Here is a 20886-nt window from a genome sequence, read left to right as displayed (position 1 = left end):
TTCACATCTATGATGTTTCCCATTGCAAAGTAAACTGCAATTGGCAGCAACATATCAGCATCTTTCTCATGAAAAAAACAAAAATCCTTTTCTGATAGTAATTTCACTGGAGAGCATGCATACTACTGGGAGCCTTGGCCAAGTTGGCAGGGAGGAAAAACAGATTACCATTTTCACTGTGTTTTGCTGGAGCCCTGGAGGTGACTTCTGAACTGCTACTACCTCTGCTAGACTGGAGCTGTCAGCGTTGCTTATCTCATATCTGTGCCATCACGACAACTAACACGTCTGCTACACCACTGCTTACTTACATGAGCAAACATGACTTTTATTTATATGTTTATAAATTTGATATAGTCATAACCACTGCAGTAAAACTAAAGATAAAATATTCTTGTTTTCTTGCACAATGCTAATGAATCAAGAAATCTAAAATAAATAAATAAATGCATGCATACATGCATACATACGTCTTTGAGCATTTTACTCTATGTTGAGGCACTATCCATGCATTTTCTACTGCGTTTCTAATTCGGGTTGTGGGGGGATTTGAGCCTATCCCAGCCAATTTAGAATCACCAGTTTGTTTCAGTCAGTGGGAGGAAGCAGGAGTACCCAGAAAAAATCCATAAAAATTTGGGGGGAGAACATGTAAACACCACAAAGAAATGTTCCAGAAATTTTTGGGATTTAAAACTAGGACCTTTTTGATGTGGGGTAACAATGCTCACCAGTACCACCATGCTGCTCATTTGGTACCATTATTCAAAATTTTACAGTTTTTACAATTTTTGTATGTGTTGGGAAGCAAATTGTTACAGTTAGCAAGAACATTTTAGGTTTGGCTTTCTGTCAGATGTTTGCATGCTCTTTGGTGCTCAGATTTCCTCCAGACATTCAGGTTAGGTTAATAACTGAGTGTTCACAATCCTGTTGTACTCGGCCCTGAAAATCTTAGAAATATGGTATCTACCATATTCTCACACTGGATGGCATTACATTGGCCTCCAGTAACACCGTGAGGAACCTTGGAGTCATTTTTGACCAAGACATGTCCTTCAATGTGCATATTAGATAACTATGTAGGACTGCTTTCTTCCATTTGTGCAATATCTCTAAAATTAGAAATATCCTGTCTCAGAGTGACGCTGAAAATCTAGTTCATGCATTTATTACTTCTAGGATGCACTACTGTAATTCATTATTATCAGGATGTCCTAAAAACACCTGGAAAAGCCTTCAGCTAATCCAAAATGCTGCAGCAAGAGTCCTGACAGGGACTAGAAAGAGAGAGCAGATTTCTCCTGTTTTGGCTTCCCTTCATTGGCTTCCTGTTAAATCCAGAATTGAATTCAAAATCCTGCTCCTCACATACAAGGTCTTAAATAATCAGGCCCCATCTTATCTTAATGACCTTGTAGTACCATATCACCCTATTAGAGCACTTGGCTCTCGCACTGCAGGCTTACTTGTTGTTCCTAAAGTATTTAAAAGTAGAATGGGAGGGAGAGCCTTCAGTTTTCAGGCCCCTCTTCTGTGGAACCAGCTTCCAGTTTGGATTCAGGAGACAGACACTATCTCTACTTTTAAGATTAGGCTTAAAACTTTCCTTTTTGCTAAAGCATATAGTTAGGGCTGGACCAGGTGACCCTGAATCCTCCTTTAGTTATGCTGCAATAGATGTAGGCTGCTGAAGGATTCCCATGATGCACTAAGTATTTCTTCTTCAGTCACCTTTCTCACTCGCTATGTGTTAATAGACCTCTCTGCACTGAATCATACTTCTTATTAATCTCTGTCTCTCTTCCACAGCATGTCTTTCATCCTGTTTTCCTTCTCTCACCCCAACCGGTCGCAGCAGATGGCCGCCCCTCCCTGAGCCTGGTTCTGCTCGAGGTTTCTTCCTGTTAAAAGGGAGTTTTTTCTTCCCACTGTCGCCAAAGTGCTTGCTCATAGGGGGTCATATGATTGTTGGGTTTTTCTCTGTATGTATTATTGTAGGGGCTAACTTTCAATATAAAGTGCCTTGAGGCGACTGTTGTTGTGATTTGGTGCTGTATAAATAGAACTGAATTGAACTGAATTGAATTAAACTGAGTCCAATTTGGCCATAGGTGTTTTTAGTATAAGCTGCTGTCTTTGTTTTTGTGTGCTAGCATGGTGATGAAGACCTAACCCTACCTTGAATGTCAATGACAAGATAGTATATTATAAAGTACCAAATCCAAAACCCTGGAGTTATACTTGGTTCTCAGAAGGAAACAGTAATACTGTGACTAGTGTTTAACCACCAATAGGGGCAACCGTGGCTCAGGGGGTTGGGAAGGGCACCTGTAACCGGAAGGTCGCCGGTTCGATCCCTGGCCTCTCTGTCCTGGTCGTTGTGTCCTTGGGCAAGACACTTTCCCCTACCCCCTACTGGTGTTGGCCAGAGGGGCCAATGGCGCGATATGGCAGCCTCGCTTCTGTCAGTCTGCCCCAGGGCAGCTGTGGCTACAACCGTAGCTTGGCTCCACCAGTGTGTGAATGTGAGCGTGAATGAATAATGTCATTGTAAAGCGCTTTGGGTGCCTTGAAAAGCGCTATATAAATCCAATGCATTATTATTATTAATAGTGGTGTGTGTTTGCAGTATACTTGCTAAGGAAAAGGCTAAAATGGCTGAGCTGCAAGCACATATACTGTAAATGGTTTCACATTTGGCATTGGCTACAAGCCCAACACAAGCTCTGAAGGGACATTAAAAATGCTGCAAGGAGTGATGATGTTACCACCAACACAAGGACAATAAATGCTTTACATACTCTACATTCACATTATTCTGTCCCACATACTTAAGCTGACCAAAAGCCTCTGACTAGTTTAGGATGATGAATGGCATTTGCTGCCGTGCTCACATGACAAACAATGTTTGCTGCATTATATATCCAATGTACGCTTTGTGCTGGGACATGTTTTGAACCTCTCACTACTCTGTCTTCTGTCTTGATTTCTCATGCCTCCTGCTGCACTGCTCGCATGAAATCTCTGCTATTGCAATCACTTAATGTTGCTGCTGTAGGGGCAAACAGTGGCTATACAGAACAGAGTTACTTCCATATCCTGTCTTTTTGGTTAAGGAGAATCAGGCTCCAAGGATTTTTTTCATTTGAATTTTGTGTGTTTTCAAAAGACGTGAACTGGATTTTAGCTAGAAACTGAAACAATGCCTTACTTACTTACGTATCCTCACTTGGTCAATTGCTGCAAAAATTGGGCCATGATGGGATTTTCTGTGTTGGAGCTTGCTGCAATTATTTGACTGGAAAGGGAGATTCAATCTCATTATCAGACAAGCAGTTAAAAGCACACTGGCTTCCTGTGGAAGCGCTACCCCCAGACTTTGCTATATTGAGCTTTGTGTGCTCTTTTATGGAGTGACAGGTCCATAGCCTTGACACTAAATGCCGACTCCAAACTACATTTACATCTGTTTCATTATGGTTTTCGGACTAAGTTAGAGCTAATTTGAACAAAAAACAGAACAAAAAAGGAAATGTGATTTTAAAAAAACCCAAATATTTGAAGGTTACATTTATTATTTAAATATCATTTTGTCACATATTTTGTTCTAATCTCATTGGTCTTCCCTCGTCATAAATTCTGTTAAATTACGATGTGTCCTCTTCCCACGCTTCCTTCTCTATGTGCATTTTTTGTCTATTTGATGATTATTTGGACTGAAATGAATGTAGGTTAACCACTGGATAACAGCAGAGAGATGTATTGTACATTGTGGCTTGGAGGAACTGGCTTTTAGCCGGAATAGCTGTAGTGTCTGTGCTGGCCCAGCTTTCAGTGCAGGTGTCACAAGAATGTTACTGAGGCATGAACCATTTTGTCAGAAACTATCAGGAATGTTTACAGCAAACATCTCTTGTAGTGACAGAGCTGATTGCATATTCACCAACTCGTGCAAAAAAAAAATTACCATAGTACTGAACAGGTCAGTAATGTGCAATAACATCTTTCTTAATAGAAAGAAACAGAAAATAATATGAATTTGATCATATATTTTAAGTTTTTTCTAAGGGTAAAATGTTTTTCATAAAACAATTTGTTCCACAATTAACCACCTGCATAGTTCCACAATAAATAAACAATTTTTAAAAATGAAAGCATTTAAAATGAAGTGGACTTTTATTCACCTACCCTTTAAACAGAATGAACACATAACACAGGCATTATAATCTATAGAACTTTATTTATTTTGCAGATAACATATATTGCAATCATGCTTTTTCATATAACACCATCTAGACATTTATTATATTTTTTACATATAATATTTTACATTAGGCCCATGAAACAGCTAGAAATATACAAAACAATATTCTCTGACTAGACATTTCTATTACAATATTGTTATTATTATTATTATCATCTTCTTTATTATTAATCTATTCTGTTGTTATCTTCATAGTTTCTTTTTTTACAGTTGAGAGATATGTGCTTTAGTTTCTGAGACAGTATTATTGCAGAAAACAGCAAATTATATCATTTTTTTCTGTTCAACATTTAGACGAAAGGAAAAAAAAATCCAGGTTGTACGGACATTCACAGATACATGTATTACACAGTCCAGTTTACAACATCATTCAAGAGAGAAAACTGCAATATGGTAACTTTATACAAAATTCACGGAACCCTTTAGTCATTGCACATTTAAATTCACACATCTTTGAAAAAAAAAACATAAATAAAAGAAAAGATGGGACTGGTTCAACCTGATTCCTGTCGCATAGCTGCCACAGAAGCAAATTCTCTTGATCCTTCTTCGTAGTAATACAGCGATATCTGCGGTCTGTCACAAAGTCAGGATCTACTCATATTGCCGAGCAACTTGATATGTTATAATAGGTTTTTATTCACCCTATGAAAAGGAGTAGTTTCGGTGGTGTTGGCCTATAAAGCATCTGGCTATGTCCTGTTAACAGTACTTCAGCCAGTTTGTTCTGTGTCTGTGCCAAAGTTTCTCTGCCCATTTCTTGTATTGGAAATATGAGACAGAATAGGAACAACTTATGGCTTCTACCAAAATCTGTGAAGGCCATAACAGCTTATACACAGTGAAAGAAAATATGCTAGCAGAGCAGATAGCACACAGAAAAGAGGCAGGAATTTGGATCAGCTTTTGAATGTACCCAAGTAGATATATATATATATATATATATATATATATATATATATGTATGTCTATATGTGTATGTGTGAAGTCTTCATTCTGGTTTGCGACCTTATGTTTTGTTGCTGCTTCAGGTAGCATGTTGAATTTATGGGAAAAAAATGACAATTTTCACACTTGTTGTTGTTTAATACAGCATTCATTGTTTCAGTGTATCGTGGTAGTATCTGAGAGAATTTGGTCACTTCCACCTTTGTTCCTGAGAAGTGGGTTACTAAATAGATACACAAGTAAACGATTCCAGACAGAATAATGGTAGTAATGATAGAAATCCATCTCGCACTCTACACTGCAGCCTATTAGCTCTCACAGTTTAAACTCTGAATTAGTATTGTTTTACTTCAGCGTAACACTTTTCCTTCTACTTAATTAGTGTCAGTTGAAGAAAGGTCACCATTTTCCTAATGTTCACTCTCCAAAAGAAATACTTTACATGCAGTGCACATGTAGGAGTTCTGTAACGGCTACGCCTTTATTTTTAGAGGTACTAGTTTACAGATTCAAACTGTGCTTGTGGGTGACTGCTCTTTTCACTACCCTGCTGCTCTATACCGAGTCAAAAGGGGATTCTCGAATAATTACTTTAATTAGACTCTTTATTTAATCCATAAATGCTCAGTGGGTCAGCACTCTCAGAGCATTAATTTGGTCCTTCTCACTCACACACATAGAAAATAACCTAAAACTTGTTCTACAAAAAAGATTTGGACAACATACAAAGTTATTGTTCTTTAGAAAACAAAGAAACAATTATAACAGTCTCTTGCTATGTATTATATATGTTATTTTTGCTGTAGTCACAGTTTTCACTTATGCCAAAAATAAATTGGACACTTAGAAATTCCATACTGTACTTGTGCTTTTCAGTTGTAGCCCCAGACACGGGTAGTAAACATTTCAGGTGAAGTGCAGGATTTGCAGGGGATTGATAGTCTAGTTAAATTTGTTTTAAAAATAAAAGCAAATTTGGCCTTACCTGTTGCACATTCCCACATTGTCCTTGCCTTAAATTGCTCAATATTCCATTTCCACTTTGCTAACTTTCAAATTGTGTTTTCATCTACTACACAGCATTTATTTTGATGTATTTATTTCATGGACATGCAAAATGCATTTTACCGATAACCTTTTTGTACAATAGTTGGAGTTTAGTAGATTACTCAAAGCACATTACTACTGAATCAACATGGGCCCCAAATTTAAATTATATATATTCAATATACAGTATTTTACTAAGTCACATCTCCTTTTCTAAAAAGGCTAACTTTTTTGCATAATGAAATTCATAATATCACAATAACTTTGCTGGATAATTTGCTTGTCATCATAAGTTTTATAACTTTGTATTTTACAAATAAACATACAGAAAACCCCCTAAAAATAACTGTGTAATCAGGTTGGTTTCACGTGTCCCCAGGAGGTAGGTGAATAAAAGCAGACATAAAAGTCTAGTGGTTGTTCCCAACCTTGATTACGTTTCTTCTATTGTGGAGTGCCAGTCTGGCTGTTGAGACAGAGAGCAGACCTTTTTAGATGTAGGCTTCCTCAGTAGCAGGGTTCTGATTCTGGTTTTCTGTCTGCTGGTCTGGACCATTTTCCTGAGCCTTCACCAGTACCAAAGGCTTGATCATCATCCGCAGACGCTGAAAAGAAGATCGGTACCACAGTTAACATAATGCAATTTAAAAAAACTCTCATCACTGGTCCAACCCAGGAAATTGCTATACCTAATCGCTGAGAAGTCTTTGTTCAAATCCAAAAGCTCTAACAAACCACACAAGCTATGCAGCTGTGAGCTTAAGGGATAAATGACCTTAGGCTTTGATGTAAACATTCTTCTGCTGGATGTTATGAAGGGAGATGTGTGCGCTTTCCAACCTGAGATAAAGTTATATGAATTAATATACCTTTAGAGAGTGAATCCTACAAATGACACCAACAAACTTCAATGGGCCAAACTTACTAAACCTTGGTGAATTTGTAAAAAATGCTCTCTGGAACAGGGCTTTGCAGTATGGAGTGTTTGTGAAACTAAGTGTTCGGCTGGGTGCAGAGCACTAATCAACTTGCTGATTGCTACAATTAGACAATCAGCCATCAGCTGTTACTGCAGGATCTGACGCCTGCACATCGCCTCTGATAGCCTCTGTTCCACTGTCTGCAATTATCGCCCATTTATTCTGTCAGTGGTGACTATAAAGCTATATCTGTCAGAAGAGACTAAGAGACTATCTGTAAGCCTATTTATTCGACTCACTGTGGATGACTGCAAATCAAGAAGTTGTTGATGTAAATAGTATACCAGAAAAGGTATTCTCTTACAGTGATTTATAACATCAGGTCAGTGAAAATGCAGCGTGGCACTGCCCTGCGTATAAACATCATTTACTGAGGACTTCATGGCTGTTGTATGTCAATGCCACTGTTACAGCACACAGCTATCAGAAATGATTTAACACAACTAATTAAAAATCGATTTCACTAATCCTTTTATCACTGCTCTACTCTTCATGACAATTTACTACTTTGCCCAGGATGCTAGTGTGTTTTACTCATTATAAAACCATTGAATTACAGTGGTGCTGTACAGTTATAATGCATGGAGCAAAGTCACACTCGCTATGCTCATCCTTTTCCCTTTCAGTGTGGAGCATCGTTTGGCTGCTAAATTACAAAATTAATTACAAAACATAGCTGCAAGCGGCAACGAGGGGGCCAAGAAGTTCAGCAGGGTACAGTCACAATGTCAGTTTGATCTGATTATGTTAAAGGTGTAGCTGTTAGCACTGATTGAAAATAAAACGTCTTTTTACCATTTGCATGGCTTCTAGGGACTCAGAAAAAAGTGCATAGTGCGTACACCAAGACTGATGTTAATTTATCAAAGAGTTGCTGTGCTACAGTATAATTTCCTTTTTCATATCAATTGCCTGTAAGGGGCAAACGGATAGAAAAGTCAGAGGGTTGTTTTGAAGATCACCTCTGACAATTTTTGTAGACATCAGAAAAAACTGTAGCCTGTATTTATTTTAAACCTTTCAATGAAATCACTTATCATGGTTGCATCAATTAGGTTGACATGACAAGCAGACATATCCTGGCTTTGGGACCTTCCAGAGACACCACACAAAAATTCTTGTTTATGGGCGATATCTCTCTCATCCAACATCATAGAAAAACAAAACACTACTAAAGCTATAGAACTGATCAGGGAAAACTGATCAGTTCTATAGTTTTATACCAGAAACTGCAAGTTTATACCTTCTTATAGGCGTTGACATAGCTTTTAGCAATATTAATGGTCACACATGCAAATTCCCAGCAGATGCCTTTTTGTCTGAATGTCTTGTTCTTTTATTCACTGAAATGAGGCACTAGGAGACCTTCTTGGGCATAAGGAAAACTCAGCAGCAGTTCTGTGACAATGAACCCGCTTGTCTGACGCTTTGTATTGTATGAACTCCATTTGTGTCCTTGAGCCTAGTTTAGCCACAGCAAGGTTAGAGTAGTTTGTGCAGCCAGACCTGATGAATGGATGACAATAGAGCAAGCATAGGCTGAAATAGAAGCCTTCTGTGCTTACTGACTGACTCTGATTAAGTTTTTCTGTTTTTACTGTTATTGTACGACCGTTTACTGGTCAGATGCAGCCCGTTCTCACTCCCGAGGCGTAATATACTGACGATTTGAGAACGTGTTGGTATTTCCTGCATTGCTGACTGTGTTTCAAAAGTACTTCCTATCTCCTTTACCTAATCACATTTCCTTGAACTCAAGGCCATTTTATCAAGGTCAAGGTTGGTGGGAGAATTCATAAGGACTTATGAAAGGAGAACAACAATGCACTGAGAATAAACATCCTTATGCTAGAATACGTACTCCCAAAGTTATGGTGATATTAAGATTCTTTGGAATCCAAGAGTAGCTAATTTGCCTCATTTGTGTTTTTTAAAAGTTATGTGCCTAAACATATCGCCAAATCTGAACCACTGGTGGCGCTAGAGCACTCGTGGCAAAGCCATTAAACTCGGTAAAAAGAATCAGGGAACTAACTGCCAGTGAACAAAGAAGAAGAAGGAGAATAGAAGACTACTGGTGCCTGCACAGGTTCTCTGTTTGGCCCTTAATTATAATCCTTTCATAGTACTTTCAAAGCTGCCCATTATGAAAATAATAAAAAGTAAAGGTAATAGAGCTCATGGGTTAGTATATTCTGGTAAAGCAGACTGCATTTGTGGTGACCTAAATATTTATCTAAACTTCCATACATGGTTAAAATGGATCTTTCACTAAATCCTTTGGGCTTGTATTTTTCTTTATCTGCATATAGGATGGCCTTACATCCTGTATGAGCTAATATCAGTTTGGCTTGTGCAAAAAAAATCATGCATAAGAAGTAATCCACTTGAAACACTCAGTGTGGCTTATCCAGCTACAGAGTCCAGGGTAAAGCTACTAGATGTGTGAAAAGCTCAGAGGTGGGTATAGTGATGCATTATATGCTGGTATATCTTTAGCTACTTGTCAGCAGTACACTCTTGGTATTTATACCATAGCTTTAAATATAATAACATCCCACTTGCTTTCTTAACAAGAAAAGGATATTATTTTTTGTAGTGTAAAGCAGGCAATTATAAAAATTTGTGAAATACAACTAAAAACGTCAAGCATTAATATATTTGTCTTACCTCTTTGTATGTGCCTTTGAGTGTGAGGAACATGTAGCCCATGTAGCCAGGGATGAGAATCATGGAGGAGAGGGCCATGCACCAGCCGACCCCCTGACCCCAGGCAGGGAACACATAGTCGCCCATAGTAAGAGGAACCATCTGTATTGCACTAAACAAGAAGACTCCCTGTACGCAAGAGGAACAAGAGAATAGATCTAATTATGCTTGCAAATATGCTGCCACCATGCATAACGTTTAAGCTGAGATAACAGTTTTGCAAATTGTTGTACTATTTCCTATATTTGTCTTATACAGATGTGGTTTGGACACACTATTGGATGATGGTGCTTAAATGCAAGTTAACACAAGCATTAAATCAAGTGTTGGTGAAAAGAAATAGACTCCAGCCATCAAGCTGACAGAGAGCAATCATCAAACAATGGCACAGTTTTTCTTATATGTATGGTTCCAGTCATTTGCAATATACAGAGTGCCTTCAAACAAAATACTGACCACAGTCGAGTGCTATTTTTCTTTTCTGTTATGCTTTTGCTTGCCGCACTTACAGCCACAATGAGTGGAGTAAAGACAACCCAGCAGGCCTTCCACCAGAGACAAGGTCTGTAGCCAATCATTTCTTCAATGTTGTCATAGAATTTGTTCACACCTGGAACCCCAAAAAAGCATTTTTTATCATTATGACACTGTAGATTTATATGTTTCCCATCTGAGTCTTAGATGTCAAAGCTTGGCATTTTAGCAACACCAAATTGGCAGCTAAAAGACAGAAAACACTTACTGTTCTAAGATGGAGAAAAAAAACCTTTTTGTTTGGCTCACCATAGAACCATGAGATTGAGATACATTCGAAGAAGACCAAGAAGAGCAGGGACATCCCACTGGCTGAATAGTAATCAAACAGCTTAAACACGTACAGTCCACCCTGAAAACAGAGGCAAAGAACATGATGATAAAGGAGAAGTAATGGAAGAAGCACTTACAGGCATGTGCAGGACAGTCTTAAACTAGTGCAGTGAAGTAACATCAAGAGTGACAATAAACGGTTAAACATCCAACTGATGGACTCAGAACTCTAATTGGATTCTTTGTGAAAAGCTGTGTTTCTCCTACTGTGCGGTGCACACAGTAGCAATATGGCTCAAATTTCTACTTAAAAACAGTGCCAGCCTTTAGTGCCTTGCAGGTATCAAGTCATTCTAGGGACCAGCTCAAGACAACTTCTTGGAGTTTGTCCATTTCCACATTTTGAAGCTTGATATACTTCATACTGCCTGGAACAGCGATTAGGATAACTGCCATAAAATAACGTGCTGTGCATGTAGCATGATGGAAATCCAATGTGACTGGAATAGAGGAACAGCGCAGGCTCTTGAATTGTCATAGCTCAAGAGATACAGAAGCTTTTATTGCATATTGCTGACAATTTGGTTTTTTTTTCTTGCTTATCATTTTCTTTGTCTTGCATTTCAAACTGCTGCAAATCTTTGAAGTGTTTTAACATAATGTTACCTGAGGGAAATTACTCAGTGTGTGTCAATAGAAGAAGCAGAGTTTGGAATTCCAATATGTTCAAATAAACTTTGATGGCTAAATATCTATGTGTAAACAATAGTTGATAGAACTGTGTTAAGCCCTCAAATGTCATTTTATTACACAAAATGAAATCCAGCATAGTAGAAAAGACAAATGATTAAGTACAATGACATTTCTCTTCAAAACACCTATTTTAATTACAGTCATAATTGGGTTAAAACAGCTCTTGTAGATTAAAATGGGATTAAAATAGCACACTGTGCATAAGCCCCAGGAAAATTTGGTCTTACACACGGAGGTCATTCACTCATAAATGAGCTGTGACTAATACTGAAATGCTAAGACTGAAAATAATTGAGGAAATAATAAAATATACTAGTGATTTTGGAACTACTGAAGCTTTTGAATCACATTTGCAGAGTATGGCTGTCCTGAGAGTACAACAATAGCAGTGAATGTGGGGTCAGGAGAAACAAAGGGCTGTTTTCCTTTGGGAGAGGATGAATGTGCTCCGAAAATGAAATCAGCAGACAGTCTGAGTGTAAAGGTGACATTTTAGAAGCTTATGAAGTGTCTACAAAGGCTCGTTCACTAAGGAGAATGAATGTGTCGAGAAAACTTTGAGATAATCGCCTCCTCGGACAATCAGGTTACTTTAATAAATTGTTTGTGACCTTGTGATGTGATTAACAAAGCGCTGGGGTTCCTCCTCCTTGAATATGCACAGCAGTTTCAATGAAAATGTAGAAATTGGAGAGAACTGTACTAGACTAAAGCCATTTTATCATTTCTCAAGGATATGTTGATATGATATGCAAATCAGAGCCCTTAACGACCCCATCACACCACATGGAAGTCTTGCTAGTAGATGTTGGGGGATCACTTTTTGTACTGGAGTAAATACTAAGTATTGTGAATCAGTTTGGCATGTTAGTCTCAAGAATTAGACCCTATGACTGTTTTACAAAGTGTAAAGATGAACCCAACAAATGCAGGCAATGATCAGGTTAATGTCTGGTTGTTGTTAATGTTTCCAAAATGACGAGAGCAGGGATGTAAAACTAATTTACATTGTTTGCCACATTCAGCCTACTTTGATCTTAAGTGGGTGAAATTTCTATATCTGTCAGTGTAAATAAGTTTAATTACATATTTAATCCCTGAAATATCTCAATAGAAGAAAACAGAAGAAAAAGAAGCGCAATTTCAACATTTTTTTTACATGATAAAGAAATGCCAGAGTAAGTGAAAGACATCTGTTAGTGTCTTTGAGCTTAAACTGCAAAAAAATAAATGTTTAAAATTTATCTGGTTGCTTATTTCCCAGACTGTGCTGTAAATATAAATTCACAGAAAATGTCCTATTAAATGTCCTGTTGTTTATCTTTTTTACTTTTTTACTTTGGACTTACTGTAAAGTACAGACATTTCTAGGGTAAGTAGTAAAAAAAACCATCTGTCGTTTAATAATTTGTTACTTAATTACAGTGGTGCAGCATGAATGGCCATGGGGGGCGCTGTGTAGGACCGATTCTGGCCCACAAGCCTTACGTTTGACATGCCTGCACATTCAGAGTTAGTGCACATTCATATTCACCTGTGTGATGTTGGACAGGCCAATGATGTAAGAAACAAGGCAGACGACTGCAATGAAGATCTCTCTACGCTTTCGAAGGACATGGGGGAATTCATCAACCAGGGCAGTGATGAAGCCTTCCACAGTGCAGAACTGGAGAGATTGCAGAATCAGGTTGAAACTGTGTTATGCAATACATTTCTGTCACAATAAAAACATTGATAAGGTTTAGTATCTGAGCAAAAGAGTAATGGTAAGTTTTTTGGCACATTGGTGCAGTATCAAACTGAAAACTTAGATCATTTTTATTTGAAGGTTAGAAAAGTATTTTGATCTAGAAAGCATTTCATATTGGTAAAAGGAGACAATTTTTCTTGAAATATCTTTACCTGACTGTCAATTCCCAGCATCAAGAGCATGGAGAAAAACAACACTGCCCAGAGAGGGGAGACGGGGAGCTGGGTGACAGCCTCTGGATATGCCAAAAAAGCCAAGCCAGGTCCTGATAAAAGATAAATATCAGAGATAATGTGATTTGTATTTGACAGTGGGGCACTAATAAAACATGTGGTATTTGGCTATGACATAGTGGCTCCATAGTGTAATGGTTTTCACAATTGCCTAGCAAGTGATAGGCTCCTGATTCCTATCCTGGGAGGTTACTCTATATGAGTCGCATCAGGCAGGGCATCAGGTGTAAAGATCTTCCAAACCAAACATGGGGCGCTACCCACTGTGGTGACTCCTCGTGAATAAGGGAGCAGCTAAAAGTATCTGGTTTTGACTAAAGAAGTCAAAACAATAAATTTAAACTGGGCTCATATGACAGCACTGAAAGTGTAACACTTGATAAAAGAAGAAACAAAAAAAGGAGTTGATCTCGAAGTGTCATTGAGAGACAAAAGTACACTGAATGTCAAAGCTGAGTATTTGTAAAGGACTGAGAGTACAGAGAGTTTTTGCAAAGTATTTCCCTTCTAATAATCCCAGCAATCTGGACCAACAGTGTAAAAATAATCATTTGTCCCTTCAAAATTATAGCAGCTGCAATGGCTGACTTTTTGCACAGCATTTGTAGTTATATTATCTCTTGCCTGTGTCTATTATTACTATTGAGTTTCAACATTGATTGCAATTACCTGAGGCTGCCACATCTGCGATGGGTCTCTTTGTTACATTGGCCATAAATCCCACGATGGAGAAGATGACAAAGCCGGCGAACATACTGGTAAAGGAGTTGATGCAGCAGACAATGACAGAATCTCTGTAGGGGAGAGACAAAGCACGCAGCAGCCATTGTCACGCCTATATCAATTCCTTATCAACCCGTCACACATTGTGGCGAGGCTTGCGGGAGGGGGATGGTGGGGGCTGGGGTGGAAAGGGAAAGGTGGAGAGCCATTTTGCATCTGGCAGTGGCACAACAGCTGAATACATTGATAATGTCCTGATTTTAAAAAAAGGTCGGGGGGTTCTAGCAGTTTTACGACTAGAGAGACAAATGGGCAGATGACCAGTGTTTATTTTATAAGGTGACAGCCTGTGACAGTCACCAAATGTGTGTACCTGAATCTAAAACACTATGTGGAGCCAAAATAATGACACAACTGATATAACAGGGGGCTCAAATAGTCCCAAAATAGAACGCACTGCAGACACTATGCTGTCACGGAAACCAAAAATAATCCCAGGAAGAGACATCTGCACAGTCTCCGTATAAAATAAATAAATAAATAAATAAATAAATAAATTATATGAGTGAGTGGTGTTAGATGGTAATTTTTTAACAGGCATTTAATTCAAGCTGTAAATAAACAGAAACAGTATTTTATTCACCTACCTGTATACGTTGTTGGTGAAGGGATTGTAGCTGCCGAGAGCAATCAGAGAGCCTAATCCTAGCCCGTAGGAAAAGAAGATCTGAGTGGCAGCGTCAAGCCACACCTGACACACAGACAGAAAAGAGGTTCAAGTAAGTGTGCTTGTGCAAAAATTGCTGCTAAAAGAAGATTTTTGTTTGAAAAACCGACCAGGATTATTTTCATTTACTGATTATCAGGACTCTTTTCTCTGATGAAAGCATGTGCATAAATGCTACAAAGAGGGAAACTGTTTGTTCTGCACTGTAACACCTAAGCATTGTTTTGTCGTGCCTGATGCTATTTGATCCACTGTCACATCACTGCATCGTGATCTGACCTCAGCTTCTCAGTCCTTACAGAAATAAACACATTATCTCATAATCAATACTGCAAAAGAAAGTATTTGTGATCTGTGCTAATAATGGTACTTTTCTTCTTGTTTTCTAGTAGTTGCTGTCCATGCAATGAACAATCATGGTTATAAACATCATTCACAGACATTCACATTAAAGCTCTGCAATCATTGGAAATGTATCTGGAATCTTGTTGACTTATTAGTTCCATCACCCCAAAAACCAAAACACATCCTCTTGGGGCTCGTCTTATACTCTGCAGCAACCTTAACTTTGGTTGTTGCTGCAGAATATCTACATGTATTCATGATCAGAAAGAGCAGAAAGAGCAGAGACCTCACCTCAGACTCCTTAAGCTTGTCAAAGTCTGGTGTGATATAGAAGAGGATTCCATCCAAGGCACCGGGCAGAGAGATGCCACGGCAAAACAGGATGAACAACATGAAGTAAGGGTACGTGGCAGAGAAGTACACCACCTACGGGGCACAAAATCATGATTATTGCAAAATAATCTCTCTAAGCCATCTTTAAGATCTCCCGAGAATATTTGTCATGCGAGGCAAGAGCGCGGTTTGAAAACCGACAAGTTGTTAATCTCATCAACTTATTGTGTTACTGAGGCACCATCCACACAGAGCAGCATAGTGCCCTAGTCAGCTATCTCCCAGAGGCACGGTGACCCCAGAAAGACTGGGTTCAGCACACTCCCGGCGCACTATTTCCCTCCTTATCTGAACTAATTTCAGACTGTGCTGTCAAAGTCAACACTAATCATGTCAGCCAAGATAAAATCTACTGCATAAAAATGAACCAGCAGAGGATCTTAATGTGAAAGTTAGGAAATTGTTGAAACTATTTTTGCCATACTGAAAAAAACAGACTTCAAAATAAAGATCAAGCAACAGCAAATAGAAATCTCATACTTTAACTCAGTGTACAGATGACGCAAACTCTGTTGGGCTGTTTGCCATTGTGCAAAATGTTGGTACTGATATAACACAACATACTTTAAAATAAAAGGAGTATTCCAAAGGGATAGTCTCTGTGTCCATGTATAATCATTTTTGTATGATTTTTAACTTTTTTGTGACAGTGTACCAGTGAAGGACTTTTCCCACACTAACAGGAAATTACACAAAATTTCTAAAATAAGTGAGTAACTCCCTTTATTTCAACAATAATCTAAAGTTCTGTTGTTCCAGTTCTATATTTGGCTTTTTCATTGTTTCTGCTGATGTCTGTACCTTCTTCTTCTACTTACTTTGCCAGTCCAGCTGACTCCCTTCCAGATACAGAAATAGACAAGGACCCATGCTATGGCGAGTGTGATAGCCAGTGGGATCCTGACCTCCCCAGGCTTCTCCAGGCCATCAGTTAGCTGATGCATGTTTCGTCTGGAGGGAAGTAAAGGGGTCTTACTACAATACACAAGGGCATCCTTGATGATATCACATATGTAGCATGAATGAAAGCATACACAAATAAGCCTACATGCATCTGGATATTCACAAAGAGTCTTTTCATGGCTTTTTTTCTCATCCTTAAAGCTTAAAGGTATGATAGCGAAGGGAAGTTGTGCTTCTGTGCACACGTTATTTTTCTCATCCATTATTTTTTTTCAGTCCATTTATCATTTGTGCACAGATTTTCCTCCTCTGCTGATATCCTGGGTAGATTGCTATTAAAGGATATGGCCACTGAGTCATCATCTGCAAATGGCCATATCTAACATGACCCGTGATGTAATGATCATGCACATAAGGGAACCTCTAACCTTACTGTGCAGCTAAAACCTATTAATAACATTAACTGAAATGTCCAGCTTACTCCCAGAACTCTACAACGGCACTGGTGAGGTTTGAGGTGTCTATGATGCTGTAGTTGGTGTAGCAGCGATCTGTGTTCCAGCTATTTCCACAAGTCTGCCACGGCAAATCCTGAAATTTAAGGAAAACGCACACAAACACAAACACACACACAGGTTCTTTTATTTGGAGCACTCTCCCACTGCCTATTCTCTCTAGCTGTCAAGCTGCCAAGACCACGATACTCATTCGGGACACTGAGATTTCATGGTTTTCTCAGAGCAGTGAATGCTTCATCGCCAAATGCATTTATCAATACCTTGTGTAAGGCACTAATTATGTGGGAAAGGAAGTAATAAATGTCATACTCTGTTAAGGGCTGTGAGGCCTTATATAAGAGATACTGGCAAACAGCACCTGCCTCATGATTAAAGGGTTAGAAAGTAATACTAACAATACAGACAGGGCTATGTCTGGAAAATCTCGGCCCTTAAAGGTTCAGAATTAGTGCCCTGTTACTACATTTGCTAAGAAATGTAGGACTTTAAATATCAAATACTCACAGCACTGAAGGAGTTGTACAAATAGTAAATAGCCCAGGAAATGATAACAATGTAATAGATATTGAGCCAAAAGGACAGAACAGCAGCAGCCAGGCCAACACCTGAAACAATGGAAAATAAAGGTGTGATGTCAAATTGTGCTGAATAAAACAAAATGAGGAACACATGTAAGTCCACTTTGAATGCCTAAATAAAGCAGTTATTTAGAAAATGTCTTAACATATATATATATAATTTACCTTTGAACATTGGAGCCAGCTTCCACACTCCAAGACCTCCAATAGAAGTGTACTGACCAAGAGCCGTCTCCAGAAAGAACAGAGGCATACCAGCAAATATGAGGGTCAAAAAGTAGGGAATCAAGAAGGCCCCTGGATGAAAGGTGAGAAGTAAAGGTGTGTAAATGACGACAAAGGATATGCTAATAATTTTCAACATAATCCAATAAAACATATTAGGGGTGTTTTGTTTCTGCGCCCCAGGTCACGTCACAGCTATTTGTCTGTGCGCAATTACGCACGGTTATACTGGACATACAGTTTATATCTGTTATAAATAAAGAACTCCTGGGCAAACTGTCAGGTTTTAGTGTCGAGATCTTTACGCTCCTTTTGGTGTGTGGATATACTGAAAATTGCCAAGAATTCCTGATTACCTCCACCGTTTTTTCCACATAAGTAAGGAAATCTCCAGACATTTCCGAGTCCGATTGCGTATCCGACACAAGAGAGGAGAAAGTCAAATTTCCCACCCCACGTTTCTCTTTCGGGTATCTCCTTTTTCGTCTTCTGCACTTTCACCACCAAGGTTTTGGGTTTGTCGTTTGGCGTGGTGGTGGGCGCGTCATTCACCGTTTCCGTTAAGACGTGTCCGTCCGAGGCTTTGGTCCCGTTGGTAGCCATGGTCGAGGTGTGCGTCGGACAGTCCCGACCAGTGGAGAAGAGGGGGTTTCAGCACTGGTCCAGATAGACAGCAGTTTATCCGTCCCGTACTTCCAGTTCCCAGACAACAGCCGAGAGGGAAAAAAAACGAAAACTGGGGTAAAGCGAGTGATTTGGAGGAGAGGCGAAGCGAGGACCTTAGCAACAGTCCAGTGACCCTAAAAAACAAAAATAATAATATAGTTATAAATTTCACAGAAAAAGTGACATTCCTAAATTAGATATTGTTAGTTGCTTTGAATGCAAATATACTTATTTAAAATATTTATGTATAGAGCCTTAAAACGAATGCCCTAATAATGAGGAATTAATTTTGCTATGATCACTGTGGATGTTAACTCCTTGGGAAAAAAACATTTAAAGAGGAATTAAATATTCGTAAAAAAAAAAAAAAATTCTGTGAAATGACAGAAAGAATATTTCTTTGAATTATATCTATTTAGCTCGCTGTCTTTATATATGTATATACTGTATGTCGTGACATTTCTTAAGGGGTGAGAAAAAAGTCTGTCCCGTGTTCTGTGAATCCCACGGGATCAAATAAAAGCTTCTCATGCAATATGAATCACTTTGGATTGCCTGGAGTGAATCCATGTTAGCAGAAATTTAGAGCCTGCTCTTGTCCTTGATTCATTATGCTCTAAATTCAATGGCCCACTTCTCACTGCTCCCTTACAAGAGAAAAGCAATTAAACACATTTAGAAATCAGACTCGATAATGAATCACCTGGAGAGGCTAATAACTCACCAGAATTTGCAATTTGAATATAGATCTACATCAAATATCCATGAGATAGAGTTCTAATTTTACATAGTTATTTTAATTAATGCAAAAAAAAAGGTAAATAAACGTAAAAGATCTACGTCATCTGTTTGTATTTTAAATAGCATTTTTAAATGCAAAATAAACGACCGCTAAAATGGTGAGTAGAGAGTGCGCTCTCTGTGCCCCCTTATTACCTGGTGCGTAATTGAGAGGAGCGGGGTACCAGGGTTGTATTTACAGATGGAAGCTATAGTATTATTTTTTCATATTTCAGTCTACTAATAAAAATACACCACTTCTATTCCAGGTTAATGTGACATTTTGCATCTAAGAGACATCGCGACAAGAACTGCTTGTGCATTTTCTGCGTATTTAAATTACACAATCTACATAACACACATTCAAATTTCACATACATGAAATGTGGCTGTAGAACAGAAAGATCAAAGCAGATGCTAATGGCTCCTGAAGAAAACTAAAAAGAAATAAAAAGTCTTCGTCGACCTCACGTGCAGCTGCACATCCTTACGCAGTGCCAAATTCAGCACATCTGCACATGGCAAATTCCTTGATGGTCCTCGCGTGTAACAAATACGTCAAATGCATTTCTTTTCTCGAATTTATGTAAATTGCACCCCGTACAAGTGAATACTTACAGTACAGTCCGCTACTTTGCAGATTCTTTCTCCGGGGGGAATATCCCGATTTTGGAAAAAGTAACTTCCTTTCACTTGCACTGAGTCAAACCGCGGTGAAAACTTTGCATTCGGCGACGGCGAGCGAATATATGATCCGAAAAGGGGGAGGATAGTGGGCAAATGCGTCTTTGAGAGCGAGGTGCTGTCCTTAAAGGAGTGGTGCTGAAAGAGAGGAGGGGAGAGAAGACGGAGAAAAGGAGCTGCCGCCGTCTCAGTTGAAGCGAGCAGGGACGTAACATGGAGCGCAGGATCCTCACTTTCGTCTACATAGCGTCAATGTCACCTCAAAGTCGACCCTCCCCAACTCCAACATTTCCACCACTGAGATGGCAGCGGGTTTGAGAGAGGAGCATCCGCTTGTCTCAAGGTTTTATATCGTTACTCCTGCAGCTTTTTTTCTCCCGTTTTTTTAAACATCAGCAACTTCTCTCCCCCCCCCTTCCCCCTCTCTCCCTTTGTGACTCACTCAAGGTCCAGATGATGAATAACACAGACTTAACATTTTTATGTAATCCTCTGTTTTCCCAAAGTCATCCCTTGAGTTAACTTGATTTCATCAAGTTGCCATTTAGAACACCGAAACGCATTAATAACGCACATGCACAACTATGAGAAACAAAATGTTCAAAAAGGCCACACTCGGGGTAAAAATAAGTGTAGTCTAATATTGCATCAAATGCAACTACTCCAAAGTAGAGGATACAGTGGAAGATGCCAATGGCTGCTTTAGCTGCTGGCAAAACATGATAAGAGGGTCCCAGCCAATAAAAGGAGTCAGGGTGTGTGAGATAAATTGAAAAATGTGCTTATAATCTTCTTAGCCCGCTGTCTTCCAAAATGAAATACCCTTGTGGAACATCTCAAACGAGCAGTC

The 20886-nt window shown here is 38.9% G+C and overlaps 2 protein-coding genes across 2 annotated transcripts in view; one reads left to right on the top strand and one right to left on the bottom strand.

Moving 5' to 3' along the window:
• sirt4 (sirtuin 4) overlaps positions 1–20886 on the top strand; it is a 700781-nt gene that overhangs the window by 174885 nt on the left and 505010 nt on the right. The gene's annotated exons all lie outside the window — the stretch shown is intronic.
• On the bottom strand, positions 4224–20358 carry slc6a1b (solute carrier family 6 member 1b). Its single transcript, XM_031731460.2, has 15 exons — positions 19971–20358; positions 18263–18706; positions 17847–17978; positions 17608–17708; positions 17067–17176; positions 16501–16633; positions 15581–15715; positions 14865–14968; positions 14164–14288; positions 13414–13526; positions 13046–13177; positions 10735–10837; positions 10461–10561; positions 9913–10080; positions 4224–6867 (listed from the first exon to the last, which is right to left on the bottom strand). The coding sequence occupies exons 2-15, from the start codon at positions 18507–18509 to the stop codon at positions 6754–6756; spliced, it is 1818 nt and encodes a 605-aa protein (XP_031587320.1). The 5' UTR covers positions 18510–18706; positions 19971–20358; the 3' UTR covers positions 4224–6753.

The sequence above is a fragment of the Oreochromis aureus genome, linkage group 5 (genome assembly GCF_013358895.1).
Source record: "Oreochromis aureus strain Israel breed Guangdong linkage group 5, ZZ_aureus, whole genome shotgun sequence".
Classification (NCBI taxonomy): Eukaryota; Metazoa; Chordata; class Actinopteri; order Cichliformes; family Cichlidae; genus Oreochromis; species Oreochromis aureus.
Note: the sequence above shows the minus strand (reverse complement) of the source record. Positions and strands in the feature narration are given on the sequence as shown.